General features: G+C 50.0%; 1 protein-coding gene across 3 annotated transcripts; it reads right to left on the bottom strand.

Annotated features, from left to right (window-relative positions):
• On the bottom strand, positions 4499 to 8993 carry LOC8064897 (type I inositol polyphosphate 5-phosphatase 4). 3 transcript variants are annotated; one of them, XR_002452828.1, is made up of 12 exons: positions 8412 to 8993; positions 8160 to 8265; positions 7770 to 7844; positions 7598 to 7685; positions 7402 to 7506; positions 6794 to 7318; positions 6492 to 6627; positions 6177 to 6367; positions 5932 to 5989; positions 5543 to 5691; positions 4954 to 5463; positions 4499 to 4873 (listed from the first exon to the last, which is right to left on the bottom strand). XR_002452828.1 is itself a non-coding variant. In XM_002464558.2 (11 exons), the coding sequence occupies exons 1-11, from the start codon at positions 8445 to 8447 to the stop codon at positions 5217 to 5219; spliced, it is 1767 nt and encodes a 588-aa protein (XP_002464603.1). In that variant the 5' UTR covers positions 8448 to 8992; the 3' UTR covers positions 4499 to 5216. The 3 variants fall into 3 exon arrangements, 1 of the variants encoding a protein (XP_002464603.1); XR_002452826.1 differs by having other exon boundaries at positions 5932 to 6040; positions 8412 to 8992; XM_002464558.2 differs by having other exon boundaries at positions 4499 to 5463; positions 5932 to 6040; positions 8412 to 8992.

Genomic DNA, 20214 nt, shown 5'->3' with positions numbered 1-20214 from the left:
ATCCATTTACACAGTAAGTTTAAGTCAACTGTTTTAGGCTAGAGTAAGTAGAGATGAGTCTCGGTTGTCATAGCTTTCTTGAGCTCCAACTCCACTCGAATATGGCCAGTTATGAGGGGTATATATGGCCCAATCAAGAATCTGTTGTGATAAATTTGTAGCTTTCTCCATACAGAGCACTGGAAGGCCGGTCTGGTGCCTACCATGCACCAGAGTTTTTTTGGTGGTGCCATGTGGATTAGCTGTTACACAACGTTTCTCTGAGTACCGGATTTTTCTGTTGTTCAGCGGAATAATGGTCTTAACCCTGATTTCTAGTGGTCACTTGAGTGCAATCACCGGAGTTTTCTGGTGGTCACCAGTGATGCTCAGTTTTTAGCACGACATACTTTCATATTTTTGGAGTAACGTTTTGCTATGAACTCCGAATGTGATGATCTTAAAATTTTAAAAAGCTAATGAAGAGCTCTATGACTTTGAACTGATATCAGATCAATTTGAGCAGATCCAAAATCATGAGACAAGACTAAGTCATCCATCTCTTTGCCCCAGCTTCAATTTCCACATGTATTTTCATCTGAGCTTTTTCTACTTGATGTCTTGAACTTCTTGCTTGTCTTCTAGGATCTTCAAGACACTCTTAATCCTTTGCTTGAGATGTTGATCTCTTGATCTTCACCGTCATTTTGTCCAAGTCCATCCTTACATTCGTAGGACTAAAATCTTGTATAGCACACAACATTTGTCCATTAGATCATGTTGTCACTCAATCACCAAATCACTTCATGGCCCTAGCTAGGTGTCATTTTCCCCTTACAATCTCCCCCTTTTGGTGTTTGGTCATAGCACAATCAAAGCAAGCAATGCAAATAATAGATACCAAATTAAAAACCTATCTAATTGCTTGAATGCAATGCAAGAGCAAGATCATATGATGACAATTGAAACCCACTTGAAGATCACTCTTTCCACCCCACTAACCTGGACAGGCACATTGGTCTTTATTTTTTATCTTAGGAGTACCAAACCAACTTGCTCACTTAGTCACTTTATATAGCTACTAGCCATACTCCTGTTTTGGTGTAAAAATCTTAGAATACTTAATTTTAAAATTTGATCTTATTAGTTACCAATTTTTTTGTCCTTAAATTAAGTTTAGATTAATTCTTGTGCTTGTACCATTAACAAGTCTTTTTTCTATTTTATAAAAAAACAAGAATTTCACTCTCAAATATTGGGATAGATGGTCATTTAAACTTCTACTGGCTTGTTCAAGATCGGTGGTACATCTTGAAGAGAGATCTAGAATGGATGGTGTTGGGAAAATGCGCACTGCACTCCCTAGCAACACAGTGAAGCGAGAACCTTCTCACTCGGTGCCGTGAGAGGTTGAACAGTAACAAACGGTGGGCTCAACAGTAGGTGAATACAATGAATGCTCTCTCTCCTCACCAAGTGTGGTTACACCCCCTTTATATAGGGCACGGGAACCGACCTAACATGATTACAAAAATGCCCCGTGACGGTGGGTGAATATCCCAGCATATTCCTATGTTACGGTCTACTGACCCTGAGTCGTTCGTGTAATTTCACACTGCGAACCCCGCGTGCGTCTCCTGTCTAGGGCTTCAGCTGGTCGGAGGCTCGGATCCTCCACTCGTCTGCCGATCCTCCGACGCCCATTTGTCGGAGGCTCCTCGCCTGGCCGTGCCGGAGGTTCCTCGGCTCGGCTGCTCCGGAGGTTCGCCGGCCACCTTGGCCACCGATCCTCCGACGCTTCCGCGTCGGAGGTTCCTCAGCCTAGACGTGTCGGAGGTTCCTCTCCTCCGCCGCGTCCCTCGCCATCCTCGGACTTGGGAGGATCGGAGGTTCCTCCTTTCTCTGCTTGTGAGCCTCCGCGGGTGTCTCAGTCCCTGCATACACTTGGCACGACAAAACGAGTCGTCAACGTTAGTCTTCCTCAGGATCCTCCGCATGGCATTTGCACGGAGGTTCCTAGGCTGAAGGATATCCTTCGACGCTTCATATGTCGGAGATTCCTCGGGTGAAGGATATCCTTCGACGCTACCAGGGGGAAGGATGCGGCCATTCCCCAACAGATGGCAATGCTAATCTTAGGAGAATATTGGTATTTAAGTATTATAATAATCGTTGAGTCTAAAATAATCTAAAAACCATGAAGGTATAGGCATTTCTGATCTTGAAAGACCAAGATGCCGCCTAGGGGTGGTGAATAAATGTTCCTGAAAAAATTAAGCTTGCAAAACTGTTATAGGACTGGATGTCAGTACTAGGTGACGGGACGAATACAGATAAAGAGGGATTTCGCCTATATAATCGATTCTACTTGTTACAAAGGGCTGTTAGAGATGTAGTGAGTTAATTCCTTCCAAAAGCTACAACCACAAACACAAGAACAAGTAAATCGGAGCAAATCTTCCAAAAGTCAACTTACACAATAAGAACACAAGAACAAGCAAGAAAGGCACATAATTTGTTTACGGAAGTTCGAATTCATCATCTCTCCGCTTGACTATTGCACTTCTTCACTTGTGGAGGCAAAGTCTGAGACCTTTATAAACTTTTCTACGACTCACCACAAGCACGAGAGCTTGTCCTCCAAAAATAACAATTGCTTCACGGAACAAGTGCTCAAAAATGAATTTTGCTCTCTCTTGTTATCAAACTCCCAATATCTCAACCGAACTCATTGATTTCTCACAAATTGTGCAAGCCTCGCAAAGAGGGAGTGAGAAGAGCTTCTTTAGTCTCTAAAAGTTATTTATTTTGTGACGGAGGAAGTTCGGAAGAGAGGGATAGATCGAGGTGAAACACTCGCAGCGGCCGTTAAGATGCATCAGGACGTATATATGTATGGGCGAGGAGAGTACTACAAGTACCATCCATATATATATACGTTCATCATCTGGGCTCTTTTCCGGCGCAGACAGCTTTATTTGGCATAGAGCTAGGCCTTGTTTAGATGCGAAATCTTTTTGAATTTCATTACTGTAGCACTTTTGTTTGTTTGTGGTAAATATTATCTAATTATAGACTAACTAGGTCAAAAGATTCGTCTTACGATTTACAGGTAAACTGTATAATTAGTTTTTGTTTTTGTCTATATTTAGTGTTTCATGCATGTGTCGCAAGATTTAATGTGACGGGAAATCTTAAAGACGTTTTTGGATTATTATTCCTCGTGGAAAGACGTTCAGTTTGTAAGGCTGACTGCTGACATGAGATGCATGGTTAAAGATTTTTTTTTCTCGAATAAAGACGATATGCATGTGGTTAAAGTGGTGAGTAGACTCGAACACTTTAGCCCAACGTCATCTGAGATGTGTTGCAGGCATGGTATATCTTCCACTGCGCCATCAAAATGTCTAAGCATTTACCTGCCATCATTGTCATGTATATGAAAAAAAAACCATACATCCCAAAGTGCATTTTTATTCCAAAGCGCAGCTACAGAATGGCACTGTGCTCCGGAACGTACGTACGGTTCTCAAGTGCCTAGTAGCAAAGTAGCAAGTTGTTTGATTTTTGCAGTGTTCAACTCGACTTCCATGGCAATATTAAACGATCAGGATAGATTTCTTAGGGACCGTTTGATGCACCAGCTGGCTAAATTTTAGCCGCTAGACATCAAACAGTCTAACTAAGAGGCTAGCTAAAGTTTAGATATTTTAACCTAGCTAAAATTTAGCTGAGTTTATTAGCTGGAGCACTCAAACACCTCATCTAAAGTTTAGATGAGAAACTATTAGCTGACTAAGTTTCATTTTGAAATTTTATCTAGCTAGGTTTTTGTTGGGTGTATCCAAACGGGCCCACCTAGGCTGAAATAGCTAAACCTAGCTAAACTTTAGCTGATCTTTTAACTGAGCTATTTGGATGTCTACCAACTCAATAATTTAGCCAGCTAAAATTGAGGCGGTGCATCCAAACCGTCCCTTGGTGTCCCTACTCACACGGCGCATGTGTTGTTGTTTTTGAAGTGTTTCATCATCAGCAACCACTTGTTGGCTAATAAGAAATTCCAAGTCAATTTTTTTGGAAAACCGAAATTCCAAGTCAATCAACAACGACAATGAAATCTGAAAGTTCCACACTTGCATATTGATGAATAATGTAGTATAGTAAAGTTGCTGGATGTCTGAATTTCGTTGCACCAAGATCACAAATTGGACCTACAGTGCATTTATCAGCAGTGCATTTCCGATAAAGAAAAAATACACAATTTACCGGTAATGTGAAGCTACGCTCTCCATTTGAACTTAATCCGAAATGCCAGATTGTAAAAGTAAAGAGTAGGTAGGTGGCTCCATAATGGATTGGGGGAAAAGAAGAGCCTCCGCACATTCTCTGAAGAGTTTAAGGCTGCAATGTCGCCGGTAGCCTTTTCATCAGGCTCACTGATCACGCATTGCTCCTGCAACTGTCAACGCATGATGACCATGCATTACTTACTACACACCTTTTTGCTCCATGCAGGGAAACGAAATGATTTGAGGATATAATAACGGGCATTCATGACCCATCTTAATTTTACTGCTCTGCAAACACAACCAAAAACTACTGTATCTAGTATTGTATTGTGCCACTCGAATATTAGCCGAATAATATGGCTGGAGTGTACACATGTAGAGAGGGAAGTAGGAAAAAAAAATGTTCGCAAATTGTCCTGGCCTTCAGATTGAACGGCCAGTGCTATGCTATCTATCTGCTCATCATCACTTGGGCGTTCCAGTCGACATTTGTCATGTCATTTTTGTTTCTCTTGTTTCCTTGAAGAGCCATTCAAATAAAGCATCCACTACCTTCTTCCAACTACTTGCAATCTCTATACTGGTTAACACTAGATGGAGACCTGCAAAAGAGAGCATCCAGTGGCTTATCAGATTTCTCATGTCGCCGCAGATGTGGGTTTTGTACATTGACTGGGTATACCTTGTCTGGATATGTAAAATCTTTGGTAGCAATCTGAACATTCAGAAAATTCCAATGCTGAAGTTCAAGGTTTTCTCTTTCTGACCTCAAACTAAGTGTTGCCTACATAACAAGCTTTTTAAAACCATGAGAAGCTAATGCAGTGCACCGGTGTATCAAACTCTGTCCTCAATTGTTGGCAAATAACTGGCATCGCAAATCGCAATAACTAGAGGCGTTTCAGTTCAGGCATCTAGCTCAACATGTGAGTTCCTTTGTTCATTTCAGTAGAAATTGAGGTCAGTATACCCATAATGATCAATTTCAGTGTATCCATATGAGTAGGGCAGCAATTCTTCTATGTCCAGCTGGGAGCTCCAAGAACTCATCTTCTGAATTTGGGTGTGATTGATCGATTCCACTTCTGCAATGAACATGCTGTAGACAGGTCTGTGGTCCGAGAAACGAGACTCTCCACGAACATATGAGAGTTGGCTAAGGCCCCTCCCATACCACAAAATGCGGTCACACCTGCATGAAAGGATTACTGAATTTTCTTAACTGTGCACAATTTGACAAACTGGCAAAATTAATGATTGTAATTATATACCATGCTGGAGTTCGCTTCTTCTCCTTCTGGTTCATGTCGTCTCCTGCGTATTTGTCAGAATTGTTGGAGTATTTATAGGTTGGTGGGAAGTATATTCTCCCCTCATTCCATCCAGCAAATACACGACCACCTCTTTGCTCCCTTGTCAGCTGAAAGCACAAAGTTTCACACCATCTCATCAGAATTGTACTTGGCCATTTATTTTGCCACAATACTGATGCCTTGTAACATCACCAGAGAAAAAGAATGACAAGATGTAAAGCATTGGTTGCCAATGTCACAAGAAATCTACTATGGCAAAGAATTTTGCTACTTTTTTCTGTTACTCTGTAATCAGAACATTTGCATGAAAGTACATTGTGTCTACAAAGTAGTAGCTAAGCCCTCACCTGATCTTTTTCCAGCAATGCTTTCCAGTTACGCATCTCCACAAGCGCTTTCACTGATCTGTAGGAAAGTGCAATCCGGTAATTGAGATCCCCAAGCCAGATTATCCGACTGTGACAAAATGCACAGATAAGGGATAAAATTACACAAGATAAGCAATTGCATGTATGAGAAAGCATGTTGTTGGTGCAGTGACATGGAAACTAAACCCTGAAAGTTAATGCATAGAGACAAGGTGCCTGCTTACTCATGCTCCAGGATAGTTTCCGGTGATCTCTCATACTGTCCACAAACTCTAGGGAATCTGGTCTTCCTTAGGATTTCCATAACATCAGAGTTCCTGCGGTGCTCGTCACCGTCCTTTTGACCCGATGTCAGATGACTGCAGACAAAGCAGAAACTTGTTTGGTGCAAAACCATGCTGATGGAAATTGAACCCTGAAAAAACACACAAAACCTTCTCATTGGATTCCAAATATGTGTAAACCAAATCAAATGTTTCTCACTGATTGCTTGTGTAAGTTGCATTGTTCTGCATTTATCACGATAGAGTGAAACTCACCTTATTTCCAAGGTAGCCCATTAATCCCCTCCCAACACAGGACACCTTCAGATTTCTAATGTCATTCTTCATCTCCTTCCGAGCCCAAATCATCAGGAACAATCCAACCATCTGCTTGCTTGCAACAAGGCAGTACCTATCATCAAATTTTAACAGACAAAAAACAACTTAATTTCATATATGTTTTATTGCAGGATTTTAAAAGATTGGATAATGTGAAGCAAAACTGCATTTTCCAGTGAACAACTGAACTACTGAAGAAGGCATAAGCGAATTGATGGCTGTAATGTAATGGCAGGTACCTAGCAGGGCCACGGGCTGATCCGCTGCATTCTTCCATGGGCTGAGCATTTCCGTATCCATGCGACATCGGAGAGAACACCGTGATCGGCGACTCGCCGCCGCCAACATGGTCATCTTCGTCGTCTGACTGACCGCCGCCGCCGCCGCCCCAGCGGCAGTTGGCCTCATAGTCGCTGGGCCTGCTACCGTACATCACGCGGTCGTTGACGCTGTACCGGCGCTCGAGCCTGGCGGGACCGGGGCCGGCGAGGATGTCGCCGTCCACCCGCATGCTCCGGCTGAGCCCAGACTGGAACGACCGCCGGTGGAAGAAGGACGGGTCGTTTCGCGTCGACCGCTCGAAGTCCGCGTCCATCTCCGCCACCAGGTACGGCGCCGGCGACGGCGTCTGCAGGCTCCCGCTACCGCCACTTCCTGGCAGGCTGTTGAGCGTCCGCCTGACCAGCGACACCCACTTCCTCGCGGGCCCGTTGTCCTCGGCGCCGAGGACGTTCCCGGCGTTCAACGGGACGATTTCTTGGAACCTGCATGCCGCAACCAACCGCAATGATGACGCTAAACAACGGCGTGTCGGCGTTCCCCAACATAACGGCAGGGGGGGCTTTACCCGAGGACGTAGATGTCGGCCGGCGGCGAGGTGCGGAGCCAGTCGTCGAGGCTGAGCGACCCCGGCGGCGCGCGGCCACCTACATTCCACGTAGCAGCAAAGATCCTGCCCAAGAGGAAGACATCACATCACGCTCACGGACGGACGGACGGACGACGAAATCATCGAGTTCTTGCTACTGGGCAGGCAGGCTCACCTGTAGTCGAGCATGACGGTGGCCTCGGCGGCGTCGAGGTCGATCTTGCTGCGCCGCGACCGCTCGTGGCTCCTCCGCGACGCCCGCTCTGGGTGAAGAAGGATTGGACAATGCGAATCAGAGGTCAGCGAGCCCAAATCAATCTGGAGCCCACCAGGGATTGATTCCTCACCTGTTCTGCTCTTCTTGGCGGCGTACGAGTCCCTCCTCGTGAAGCTGCCATCCCTCCAATCATCATCCCCTCCACCTGCAGCAAGAACAAATATTCAATTCAATTTGAAAAAAAAAACGAGAACAATGCCTCGGCAATGGAAAACAGAGAAGGATTAAGAAAGAACAGAAAACAGGTGCTGAAAAGTCGAGGCCTTTGACAGCTTGACTAAACAACAGGAGGAGGAGGAGGAGAAGAGGACAAGAGGAAGGACTGAAACAGTGGACGGTAGGAACAAAAGAGTGATCTTCCAGTGGCAGCAGAGGTAGGCAGTCAGTGGTGGGCTCCACAGTAACAAACACAATTCCACAGAGACAGAGAGAGGCCGAGGAGCATGTTGCAGCTGCTCACCTGACCTCCCACTCCCAGTTCCAACTGCTGCAGCATCGGCATGGAAGTCATGGGACTTGCCCCTGATGTTGAACCACTTCCTCACCAGGCTCTTGGACCATGACAGCTGCAAAAACAAACCCACAGAAATAAACAAGAAGAAGAACAGGAGGAAGAAGATGAAGAAGAAGAAGGTCAGATCAGCTGCCAGGCAAGATTAAGGTGCAGAGACAGGAATTGCAAGGAGTTGCGAGTCGTGGGCAGGACAGGTACCTTGCTCATCTTGCTGTTGCCGCCGCCATCCCTCATTGTTCCCCTTCGTCAGGGTCAGCCGCCGGTCAGGGAGAGCAGTCATGCAGGCCAACCTCCAACCAAATGGCCGGCTATCGCTCACTCCCTGCTCTTCATCTGTGCAGTGTGCTGCATCTTGTCCTCACTCAGTGCGAGAGCGAGAGATGGGCAGCGCCCAGGTGAGGCTAATGTTAAGGTTGGCAGCCAGGAGAGGTGGAGACAAGCAGGGCACTGTTTGTCTTTCCGTGCACAGAGATTGCGATGTGATGGAAAAGAGTCCAGTAGGGGAGAGCAGGGACAAGGCTGCCTGCAAGACTTGTTTTGGGCAGGCAAGCAATTTGTTAATGGAACTGGAAGGAGGAGGAGGAGGAGGACGCGCGGGAGGAAGATGGCCCGCCGCCGGCGGCTGGCTGAACGCCTGAACTGGACTGGAGGGAATGGCTGGACTCTGAAGCAAAGGGAGGGACCAGACCGGACTGGAGAAAGGAGGCGCCCAGCCAAATGGCACTAGCTGCAGTGATGCTACTCCCACCCACTGTCTCTCTCCCTCCTAGTACGACTAGCTAGGAGGTAAAGAGGCCTCTAGCATTTGCAGACTGACAGAGAAACCTGTCATCAGTAAAGCTAGAGAGAGAGAGAGAGAGAAGGAAGATGAATAAGAACACGCTCGAGCTCCTCCCGATGGAAAGTTTTATAACAGTTTATAAAGGTTAGAGGTGATTATTTAGCCGGCAAACGCATGCACGATTGCTCGTTTAGGAACAGAACAGAACAGAAGATGACAGACGAACAGTGGCAGCTACTAGCTACTAGCTGATTCATCAGATTAGTAGTTGCTGAGCTGAGGTGGTGACGATGGATCACAGTCAAAGGACAGGCCACGTACGCGCAGTCCATGCCGATGCTGGCGCGGTCAAAACCTGAAACTGAAACGGCCGTGCTGTTTAATTCTGCTTGGCCAGATTTGCCAAGTGAGTGAGCCCCGGCACAGCGGACAGGCTGAGGTAAAGTTTGTTGAATTGCCGGCATTAACTAGCGGAATTGGTGGGTAAATGAGGACAATGACCACATTCACTGGTTCTTCAAGTTTGCAAAATACAAGGAGCGGAATTGGTGGGTGATGGTAGTAAGCGCAAACTTCTCTATGGACATTATTGTTTAGTTGAGAAAATTTTTTGGATTTTGGTACTGTAGCATTTTATTTTTATTTGATAAACATTGTCTAATTATGGCCTAACTAGGCTTAAAAGATTCATGTCGACGAAAGCTGGTCGGCAGTCTACCTTGGGGTATACCCACGGTAGTAGTTTATCGGTAGACGGTGCGCAAACTACGAACTCGATGGTGACGCAAGACACGGACAAGCTTTTTATCCAGGTTCGGCCGCCGAGTTGGCGTAATACCTACGTCCTGCGTCTGGTTGTATTGATTTGTGTTGAGAGAATATATGATGTCCTAGGGGGGTCCCTTGCCTCTCCTTATATAGTCTGAAGGGCAGGGTTACAGATCTGGAAACTAATCCTAGTCGGTTACAATTGTCATAGATAGTTCGATATCAATTCCTATTCTAACCGACTAGAATTCTGCTTGATCTCCACATCTTGCTTCCTTGCGCGAAACTCCAGGCTATCGGATCAGGCCTTGAACTCGTCTCGTAATGGGCCAAGCCTCCTGACCCAAGTCTAGCCGTAAGGGTATAGGGGTCTATCCCCCCACAGCTAGTCCCCGAGCACCATGTATTGTGATGTAGCACGCCGTCTTGAGCTTCTTCGATCAGTGAGGCTTGACGTCTTCAATAAGCAGGAAAGTCGTCCAAACAGTTGCAACAGTATTTTGACCAACTCAAAAAACAGTTGATCAACATTGACATCGAAGAAGCAGGTTGTTTGAAGAATGCATGGTGCTCTAAATTAAAAAAGATTTCTTTCTTGGTGAAGTGTGCCCACTTTACTTTTCTGAAAAGTATAGTCTTTCAAAAAGCAAGCATATTCACCGCAAGGTGAAGTGTGCCCACTTAGTCCCCGAGCCTGGTAGTAGGTGACGTAGACACGTGGTGCCAGGGTCAAAAGAAAAGTTCTTAAAGAAATTCTGAAACTGAGATGCATTGCCAGATGCATCGTACCGATGTAGTCCCCGAGCTTGCTGGAAGGCGAAGTATGAGCCTTGTAGCAAGGTCTAAAAAGTTGAATTTACCAGTCCGTCTGCAATTGAATAGACTAATCGACCAGTCCCCGAGCATATAACGCTCGGTGGTCGGTACAGTCCCCGAATTCTCAAATTGTTGGGCTGGTCGACCAGTCCCCGAGCGTGTAGTGCTCGGTGGTCGGTACAGTCCCCGAATTCTCAAATTGGTGGGCTGGTGTAGGTTCCGTTGGACAAGTCCCCAAGCACGGTTGGGAACGTAAATAATAGTATGACGACCAGTACCCAGGCGCCAAGTGCGCTGCTTAGTATTCTGCGTTGCTATACTGTACGACCAGTCCCCGAGCATCGAGTGCTCGGTGGTCAGTGTAGTCTTTGAAGTTCCGAGCTGATGAACTGGGCGACCAGTCCCCGAGCATCAATTGCTCGGTGGTCGGTGCAGTCTTTGAAGTTCCGAGCTGATGAACTGGGCGACCAGTCCCCGAGCATCAATTGCTCGGTGGTCGGTGCAGTCTTTGAAGTTCCGAGCTGATGGACTGGTCGACCAGTCCCCGAGCATCAAGTGCTCGGTGGTCGGTGCAGTCCCCAGATTGTTGATTCTCTGGCATATTTGTCTTCTTTTTATTGAAACGATCTTTTCAGTTAAAGTTGACATGACGAGACCTCCTGATGGGTTGTCAGATGGACGCATGAAAAATTGCGCCTTGCAACTGTGCAGCCGCCCTTTGCGTGGTTTGAGAAAAAGGAAACCATCAATTGGTACGAAAACTCCGCCGCATTAATTGTCTATAATCATTGTAAACCGAAACGCCGCATCCGCCGCATGGCCAGCCCACTTCCCGAGAATACAGGAAATGGGAGGGGTGGAGTTGCGGGTTATAAGAGCCTGACAGTTCCGCCTGTACTCCTTACCCTGCCATTGCCCTCAAGCCTTCCATTCTCGCCTCTTTCCATCACCTGCATCTTCGTAACCCAAATCCACTTCTCACCTCCAATGGCGAAGAGCGACTCCAAGAAGAGGGCCGAACTGATGGCCAAGGAGTGGAAGAAGTCCCGCAGCACCACCAAATCCCTCGGTGACCTCGTCGACATGGGACTCCTGCACAGCTCGGAGCTTGGCGGCTGGAGAGCGCCGGAAGGAGAAAGCTTCCCCGACCCTCGTGCCGGTGAGATCGTCGTGTTCGAAGATTTCGTTAAGAGGGGATTTGGGGTTCCGGTTCATCCTTTTCTCCAAGGTCTTCTTTTGTATTATGAGATCGGGATTTGCAATCTGCACCCGAACTCAATTCTCCTTATCTCTACGTTTATCCATCTGTGCGAGGCCTATGTTGGCATAGAGCCGCACTTCGATCTTTTTCGTTACCTTTTCTGCTTGAGGAAGAAGGGAGCAGTTGGAGGCTCCAAGGTTGCAGGTGGAGTATACCTCAACCTTCGTGATGGAATGAAGAATCACTACCTGCACTGTCCATGGAACACTTCCTTGACCGAATGGTATAGGAAGTGGTTCTACGTCAGGGAGGAACCGGGCAGCTCCACGTTCTGCGACGTGGGGTACATTCCCGAGAAGAGGGTGAGCTGGACCGACCGCCCGGAGTTCAACGGTCAAGTGGCGGATCTGATGAAGCTGATCGACTGGTCGCGCCTGGATGGGCTTGGCGTGGTCGGCAACTTTATTTGTCGTCGGGTGATGCCCTGCCAGAAGAGGGTGCACTCGGCGTACGAGTATGCCGGAAGCGTGGACCCGACCAGGATGCGACCGGAGATCTTGGAGAAGGCGGAGGTACAACGGCTGTTGAACGAGCTGTTCAACTTCGCGGACGGAGGCTTCATCCGTGGCAGTGATCGGGTGCAAGCCTTCAAGTTAGGCCGACCAGCACCAAAGGTATGTTGCAGATTATTTTGTTTTAGTATTCGTATATCGTATGTGGCTGGCTCATCTTTGTTGCTTTTTGCAGATCGGCGATGTCGACCGGTGCACAGTGTATGTATCACTGGCACCGGGGATGGAGAATCCTGCGGGAGAAGACCCGCTAGAGGAGGACGCTGCTCGGTGTGCTCATTACACCAGCAGTGAGGAGGAACAAGCCCGCCCCGTCCCAACCACCGAGGAGAGGGTGTCGGGGAAAAGGCCAATGCCTGTGGATCCGTCGCCGATGCCGACACTGCCGGCGGAGAGCAGCCGAGCGCCGAAGCGGCGTCGGTTCGTCCGGATCGACGACGAGGAGGAGGAGGAGGAGGCCGTTCCGTCGTTGGTCCGGAGGCCTCCTAGCCGTCCGGACGGTGGGGCGACCACTGCCGACCGTGTGGCCGTCGATCCACCTGCGCCTCTTGCTGGGGAGTCGGGAGCACAGGTGCCGACTGGTCGGACGAGAAGGAGGTTTACCGCGACCCACCGCCGCTCGAACCTGTAAGTGCTCAACTTGGGTATTTCACCGATGTTTTTTTTATTGTAGTTTTGTTCCTTTAGCGCGGCGTCGGATGTCGACCCTGGCCATGCCGCTGGCCAGGGGACGAGTGAGCCGGTTTGCGCTGCTGAAGACGCGGCCCCGCAGACCGCAGAGTAGCCTACGGCTGCAGCCGTGCCTGAGAGCGCCGAGGAGTCCCCGGCCGCGGCACCGGCTACGTCGAGCAGCCCGACCAGGGTTGAGGAGGCTATGGGGACGCCTCCCCCAGCCAGCACCACGGAAAGGGAGGGAAGGGCCCCGACCCCTCCTCCCGCCGGGGAGGGTGAAGTCTCCACACCGCCCCGAGCAGGGGCCGCTTCGACTGCAGGCTCCCCAGGTCTGGTCCGGGGACCAGTAATGCCTGGGACCGCTACCGGGAGCAACGCAGCGCGGGAGGAGGAAGCTCAGGCGGCCTCCGAGGACGAGGTGGAGGAGATTGAGGGTCGTCCCCGTGATGGCCGCCAACACGTGTATGTGTGGCGCCAACGCGGGGATCACTTTATCGGGCATGAAGAGCTCGCCGAGACCGAGGAGGCCGCCAGGGTGGAGCGCGCAACCAAGCGCCTCGTCGACGAAGTCAAGGTAAGCGACTTTTTGTACTGCTGTACATTCTATGCCTTGTCTTGCAAGGTCGTTATATGTTCGCTTTGTAGGGCGCAATGAAAACGGCAAAGTACCGGAAACGGTGCTTTGACCAGATAGAAGGCGTCGTGGCCGAGAACAAGGCCCTGGCCGCGCAGGTAGACCGGCTGTGGTCGGAAGTCGGGGAGAAGGTGGCCGAGATGAGCGCCCAAGAGGAGCGTCGTCTCGACCTCACTCGTCGCTTGGCCGACCAGTACCGGCAGCGAGAAGGTTAGTCACACGCTCCGAGCAGCTTTGCGTACTTGTGTAGTTTGCTTTACTGACCAGTTTATGATTCACGCAGACTTGGAGGAGGAGGTGGCGCGCCTCCGACAAGAGAAGGAGCAGCTCAGCCAACAGCTCAACGGTGCGCTGGAGTTCGGGCGGCGAGCAGGAGAGGAATTGGGTCGAAAGGACCGAGAATTATCTGGTAATGGGTGCCGCCTTGTTAGCTGCTGCTTGTCGCCCCTTTGTTTGTTTGGTATGCCAAAAATAACGCTTTGTTTCGTTTGCAGTGCTCAAGGTGAACGCCAAGAAGCACCTGGATGATCTGATCAAGGACCGGGACTCCTGGAAGGTCAACTGTTGCAGGATCTGGAAAGGAGTGTCCCCGGTCCTAGACCTGATCAGTCCCGAGCTCCCGGAGAGCCAGCTCCGCGCGCCACAGTTGACCCCGGTCGAGAAGGCGCAACGGGCGTGGGACTGGCTCCAGCAGTTCGTGAAGGACGCCGGGGAGTTTGCCGGCGCGCACGTCCTCAGCATGGTGCGCGCCCACTATCCCCTGGTCTACTTGAGCAGGCTGGAGAAGGGGTACCCGAAGGAGGTCAGCCCACAGGAAGCGGACGAGCTTCGGGGTAGTCTGCTGGACTTGTCGTCGACAGTGATCGGCGACATCAATCTGTGCGGAACGGCCACTCCCCCAGACCAGCCGAGTTCAGATAGGTCGGCCAGGGAGTTGTCGGGCGCGTCCGTTGCGGGAGATGGGCGGTCGACGCCTGCGGTCTCGACCAGCCAGGCGCCGGTGGCCCCGACCCCTTCGTCCGGGCAGCAGGGCCAGGCGGGTGATCAGCCCGAGCAGCTAGGCCAATAGAGTAGTCTGTAGGAATAGACTAGTGTCTGCCCGTCAGGGTATTTATTGTAAACTTTGTATGTAAAGTTTGTAATAAAGTTTGCTTTTTGTCATGACTGTTGTTTTTGAGCGCTGTAAGATTATCTGAGTGACGTGTCACCGTATTCGTCTTGGTAGTCGTTAAGAGCATCCATTTCAGGAGTTTTGCCGAGTGCTGTGTGCGACAAGGTATAGGCAAAAAATAGAGAATTTCATTATCAACAATTATAAGATACTTACAAAGGAAAGTTATTAAAACTTTATGGATAGAAACATCGCAGTTTGTCTATGTGCCAAGAGTTAGGCACTCGTGTTCCGTCTGGGTATGCCAATCTGTAGGACGTAGGTCGTGTGACCTCGGTCACCACGAAGGGTCCTTCCCAGGGAGTGGATAGCTTGTGCATTCCCTCCTGGCTTGTTTTCCATCGAAGTACCAGATCGCCGACCACGAAGGAACGGTCCTTGACGTTCCTGTTGTAGTATCGCCTGACTGCCGCGAGATATTTTGCTGTTCGGAGACAAGAATCTAAACGCTTTTCCTCCATGCAATTGATTTCGAGTTCTCTGGCGTTGTCGGCGGTCGCCTGGTCGAAGTGTTCGATTCTAGGAGATCCGAAGTGTATGTCAGACGGCAGGACCGCCTCTGCACCGTACACCATGAAGTAGGGAGACACCCCTATGTTTCGACTGGTCTGAGTTCGGAGGCCCCAGACCACTGCCGGCAATTCTTTCATCCATCGACCGGGTGCTCTGTCGTTTTCGGTGTACAACCTTTTCTTTAGGGCGTCAACGATCATTCCGTTAGCACGTTCAACTTGGCCGTTGGCACGTGGATGTGCCACTGACACGTATTTTATGACTATGCCTCTGTCATCGCAGAAGTCCCAAAAAGTGGTGCCAGTAAACTGAGTGCCCAGGTCGGTGATTATGCTGTTCGGGATGCCGAATCTGTGTATGATTTGATTGAGGAACTCCACAGCCTTCTCGGAGGTTGCCTTGACCAAAGGCATGTATTCAATCCACTTGGAGAACTTGTCGATTAACACAAAAACAAACTTGAAATTGCCCGGGGCTGGTTTAAATGGCCCGATCATGTCAAGCCCCCAGCAAGCAAAGGGCCAAGACGACGGGATGGTTTGAATTTCGTGGGCAGGTACGTGGGTCCTCTTAGCGAAAAACTGACATCCTTCGCAATGTCGAACCAGTTTTTCTGCGTCGCTGACCGCGGTTGGCCAATAAAAACCTGCTCGGAAAGCCTTTCCGACCAGCGTTCTGGATGCGGCGTGATTGCCGCAGGATCCAGCATGTATGTCCTCTAAGAGCTTGATACCATCATATTGGGGTATGCACTTGAGCAGTACTTCGGAGCTTGCGTTTTTCCGCATGAGTTTGCCGTCGACCAGGATGTAGTTCTTTGATCGTCGAATGAGGCGCTCGTTCTCTGTTTTGTCCTGAAGGCCTGTCCCGTCCGATATGTATTTGATGAACGGGGTACGCCAGTCACGCCCACCGGTTGTCGGAGTGGCGTCGTCTATGAGCATTGCCTCGGTGGGTTGCTTGTCGACCAGGGAGGAGCCTACGCTCGGCTCGTGGATGTCCTGGACGAAAATACCCCGTGGGATCTGGGCCCGAGATGAGCCTAACTTCGACAACGCATCTGCTGCTTGGTTCTTATCCCGGACCACGTGGATGTACTCTATGCCGTAGAAGTTGGTTTCCCATTTGCGAATTTCTTTGCAGTAGAGATCCATCTTCTCGTGGGTTGCGTCCCACTCCTTGTTGAGCTGGTTGATGACCAAAGCGGAGTCACCATAAACATAGAGGCACTTGACTCCCAGCTCAACGGCTAGTCTTATGCCATGCAAGCATGCTTCGTATTCGGCGACGTTGTTTGACGCCGGAAAAAGGATCCGAAGGACGTAACACAGTTTGTCCTTGTTGGGTGATACGAACAGTATCCCAGCGCCGGCACCGTTGATGTTCAAGGACCCGTCAAAGAACATTGGCCAGTGGTCTGAGACATCGGGAACGGAAGGCTCGTTGAGATCCGTCCATTCAGCAATGAAATCGACCAGGGCCTGAGACTTGACAGTGGTGCGACTCTGGAACTCCAGGGAAAATGGACATAATTCCATTGCCCATTTCACGATTCTGCCATTGGCGTCTTTATTGCGCAGGATGTCCCCGAGAGGGAAACTGGTTGTCACCAGGACTCGATGGCCGTCGAAGTAGTGCTTCAGCTTTCTTGACGTTATTAGAATGGCGTATATGAGCTTCTGTATTTGTGGATACCTGGCCTTGGACTCGTTTAAGACTTCACTTATGAAGTAAACTGGTCTCTGGACCTTGTAGGCATGACCTGGTTCACCTCGCTCGACCACTATTGCCGTGGAAACAACCCTGTCGGTTGCAGCAATGTAAAGGAGTAGGTCTTCATTGGGCTGAGGCGCTGTAAGGACAGGTGGTGAAGTGAGGAAGGTCTTAAGCTGGTTGAATGCGGTGTCGGCTTCTTCTGTCCAAGAAAATTTTTCCGACGCTTTTAATAGTTTGAAGAAAGGGAGGCCTTTTTCTCCTAGCCTTGAGATGAAGCGACTGAGGGCGGCCATACATCCGGTTAGCTTTTGGATATCCTTTACATTCTTCGGTGGTCGCATGTCGAGTACCGCCTTTACTTTTGAAGGGTTTGGTCGTATGCCGTCGCGACTGACAACGTTGCCGAGCAGTAGACCGGAAGGAACGCCGAAAATGCATTTCTTGGGGTTGAGCTTCCACTTGTACCTATTAAGTGCCTTGAAGGTTCGGTCTAAGTTGTCGATTAGGGTGCTCGCGTCCCTTGTTTTTACGACCACGTCGTCCACATAGGCCTCGACGAGGTCATCACGAATCTCGTCGTGGAGGCATTGCTGGATGGCCCTTTGATAAGTGGCTCCGGCGTTTTTGAGTCCGAAAGACATGGTCGTGTAGCAGTATGCGCCGAAAGGTGTGATAAAGGATGTTTTGATCTGATCTTCTTCCTTTAACGAAATCTGGTGATAACCAGAGTAGCAGTCTAGAAAGGAGAGGAGTTCGCATCTGGCCGTTGAGTCGACTACCTCGTCGATGCGAGGGAGACCAAAAGGATCTTTAGGATAGTGTTTATTGAGATCAGTGTAATCAACGCACATTCTCCATTCATTATTCTTTTTGCGTACAAGAACCGGATTGGCGAGCCAATCGGGGTGATACACTTCTTTTATGAATCCGGCTGCTAGAAGCCGTGTGATTTCTGTCCTAATAGCCTCCTTTTTGTCACGAGCGAACCGTCGCAGCTTTTGCTTGATTGGTCTTGCGGTCTTCGAGACATTTAAGGAGTGCTCGATCAGGTTTCGTGGGACGCCGGGCATGTCTGCGGGTTTCCATGCGGAAACGCTTACGTTGTCCCTTAGAAACCTGACGAGCGCGTCTTCCTATTTTGGATCCAAGTTGGCCCCGATGAGGGCCGTCTTCTCGGGGCTTCCGTCGACCAGCTGAACTTCCTTGTGCTCCTTGGATTTTGAGTTCTTTCTGGCTGTCTCCTGCTCAGGTAATCGGAGCTGGTCGGGAAGCAGCTGCGCGGCTTGAGTTGCTGTTTCTGCCATGCGGATTGAGAGGTCGATTGCTTCGGTGATCTTGAAGCTCTCCTCTTCGCAGGTATACGCAGTGTAAACATTGCCTCTGATGGTTAGGACACCCTTCTCCGTAGGCATCTTAAGGACCAGGTATGAGTAGTGCGGGACTGCCATGAACTTTGTCAGCGATGGTCGGCCCAGTATAGCGTGATAGGTCCCGTCGAAATCGGCGACCACGAAGTTGATGAACTCCGTCCGGAAGTGGTCGGGTGTGCCGAATTGGACAGGCAATGTTATCTGTCCAAGAGGCACTGAACTTTGACCCGGCAAAACCCCCCAGAATTGGGCGTCGTAAGGTTTTAGTTGTGCAGGAGATATCTTGAGGGCGGGCAGGCTGTTGCGAAAGAGGATGTCAATGGAGCTTCCCCCGTCCACGAGCACGCGCTCGAATCTGATGTTGTTGATGCAAGGGTCCAGAATCAGGGGGAAACGACCCGGCTCTGGGATAGCGGCCCACTGGTCCTTCCTCCTGAACGAGATCTCCCTGTGGGACCACGGGGGGAATTTTGGGTCCGCGATCAGCCCGTCCGTGCTGTCTATGTTGAGGCAGGCTCTCTTTAACAGCTTTCTTTCTCGCTTAGATTCAATGGAGACCTTGCCCCCGAAAATGGAGTGGACCACGTCGGTGGGGCTGACGTACTGGTGTCGGGGGTCCCTATCTTGGTCCTCGTCCTCATCTTCGTGGTCGTGCCCGTCTCGCTTGTTGTTTTTCTTGGCGGAGTCGTCTTGGGCGGCCCGCCGTGTATAGATGCTTTTGAGGACGCGGCACTCTTCCATGGTGTGATTAGACTTTGGGTGCAGTTGGCATGGTCCCTTCAACGTTTTGTTGTAGTCTTCTTGGTAGTCGCGTCGTCCGTTGGGACGCTTGACCGTGTTTACTTCGTGATCGTAGTCGCGAGGGCGCTTTCCTCTGAAATCGTCGCGGTTGTCGCGCCGCCGATCCCAACCCTCTCGGTGATCGCGGTTGTCGGAGCGGCGGTGGCTTCTGCTGTCATAGCGACCACGACCATCATCTCGCCGGGGAGGCTGGTCGGGACCTCTCGCATCGTCTCGGATTAGTTTTTCTGCGTCGTCGGCATCGGCGTAATTTTTGGCCGTGGCGAGGAGCTCTGCTACCGTTGTTGGACGTTTACGCAGCAGCTTGTTCCTCAGCGCTTCGTGGAAACGCAGGCCCTTGATGAAGGCTGAGATGGCCTCGTCGTGGGAAATCTTCGGGATTTTGAGGCGCATATCCGAGAATCATCGGATGTAATCGCGCAGGGGTTCGTTCTTCCTGTCCCTTATCCTTTCGAGGTCATACTTGTTTCCGGGCTGCTCGCATGTGGCGATGAAGTTGTCGATGAAAGCCTGGCGTAGCTCTTCCCAAGAGTCGAAGGAGTCCTCGGGCAAGCCAAGAAGCCACTGATGACCAGCCTGGTCGAGGACTACGGGGAAGTAGTTAGCCATGACGTGCTCATCCCCTGCCGCTGATCGGACGACGATTTCATAGAGGGTGATCCAGTTCTCTAGATTTTCCTTGCCGTCGTATTTTTTAAGTTTTTCGAGCTTGAAATTGCGGGGCCACACGACCTGGCGGAGGTGTGAGGAGAACTGTCTTAGGCCCGGAGGACCGTGCGTTGCATCGTACTCGATGCGGCGCAGGTTTTCGTGGACTGCTCTCTCTGCGGCGCGCCTGTTGATGCGGTCCCGGGCATCTTTGGGAGGGATGTTGTGGCGGAGATCCCTGTGCTGGTTTACTTCTTGGCCGCGTACGTGGTTCTGCTTGCGGCGACCGTCGGCGTCCCGACCACCATCGTCGCGCCGTGAGTCCCCTCGACGGTTGT

This window comes from Sorghum bicolor, chromosome 1 (genome assembly GCF_000003195.3).
Source record: "Sorghum bicolor cultivar BTx623 chromosome 1, Sorghum_bicolor_NCBIv3, whole genome shotgun sequence".
In the NCBI taxonomy this organism is placed as follows: Eukaryota; Viridiplantae; Streptophyta; class Magnoliopsida; order Poales; family Poaceae; genus Sorghum; species Sorghum bicolor.
This window is presented reverse-complemented; position numbering and strand designations above follow the sequence as displayed.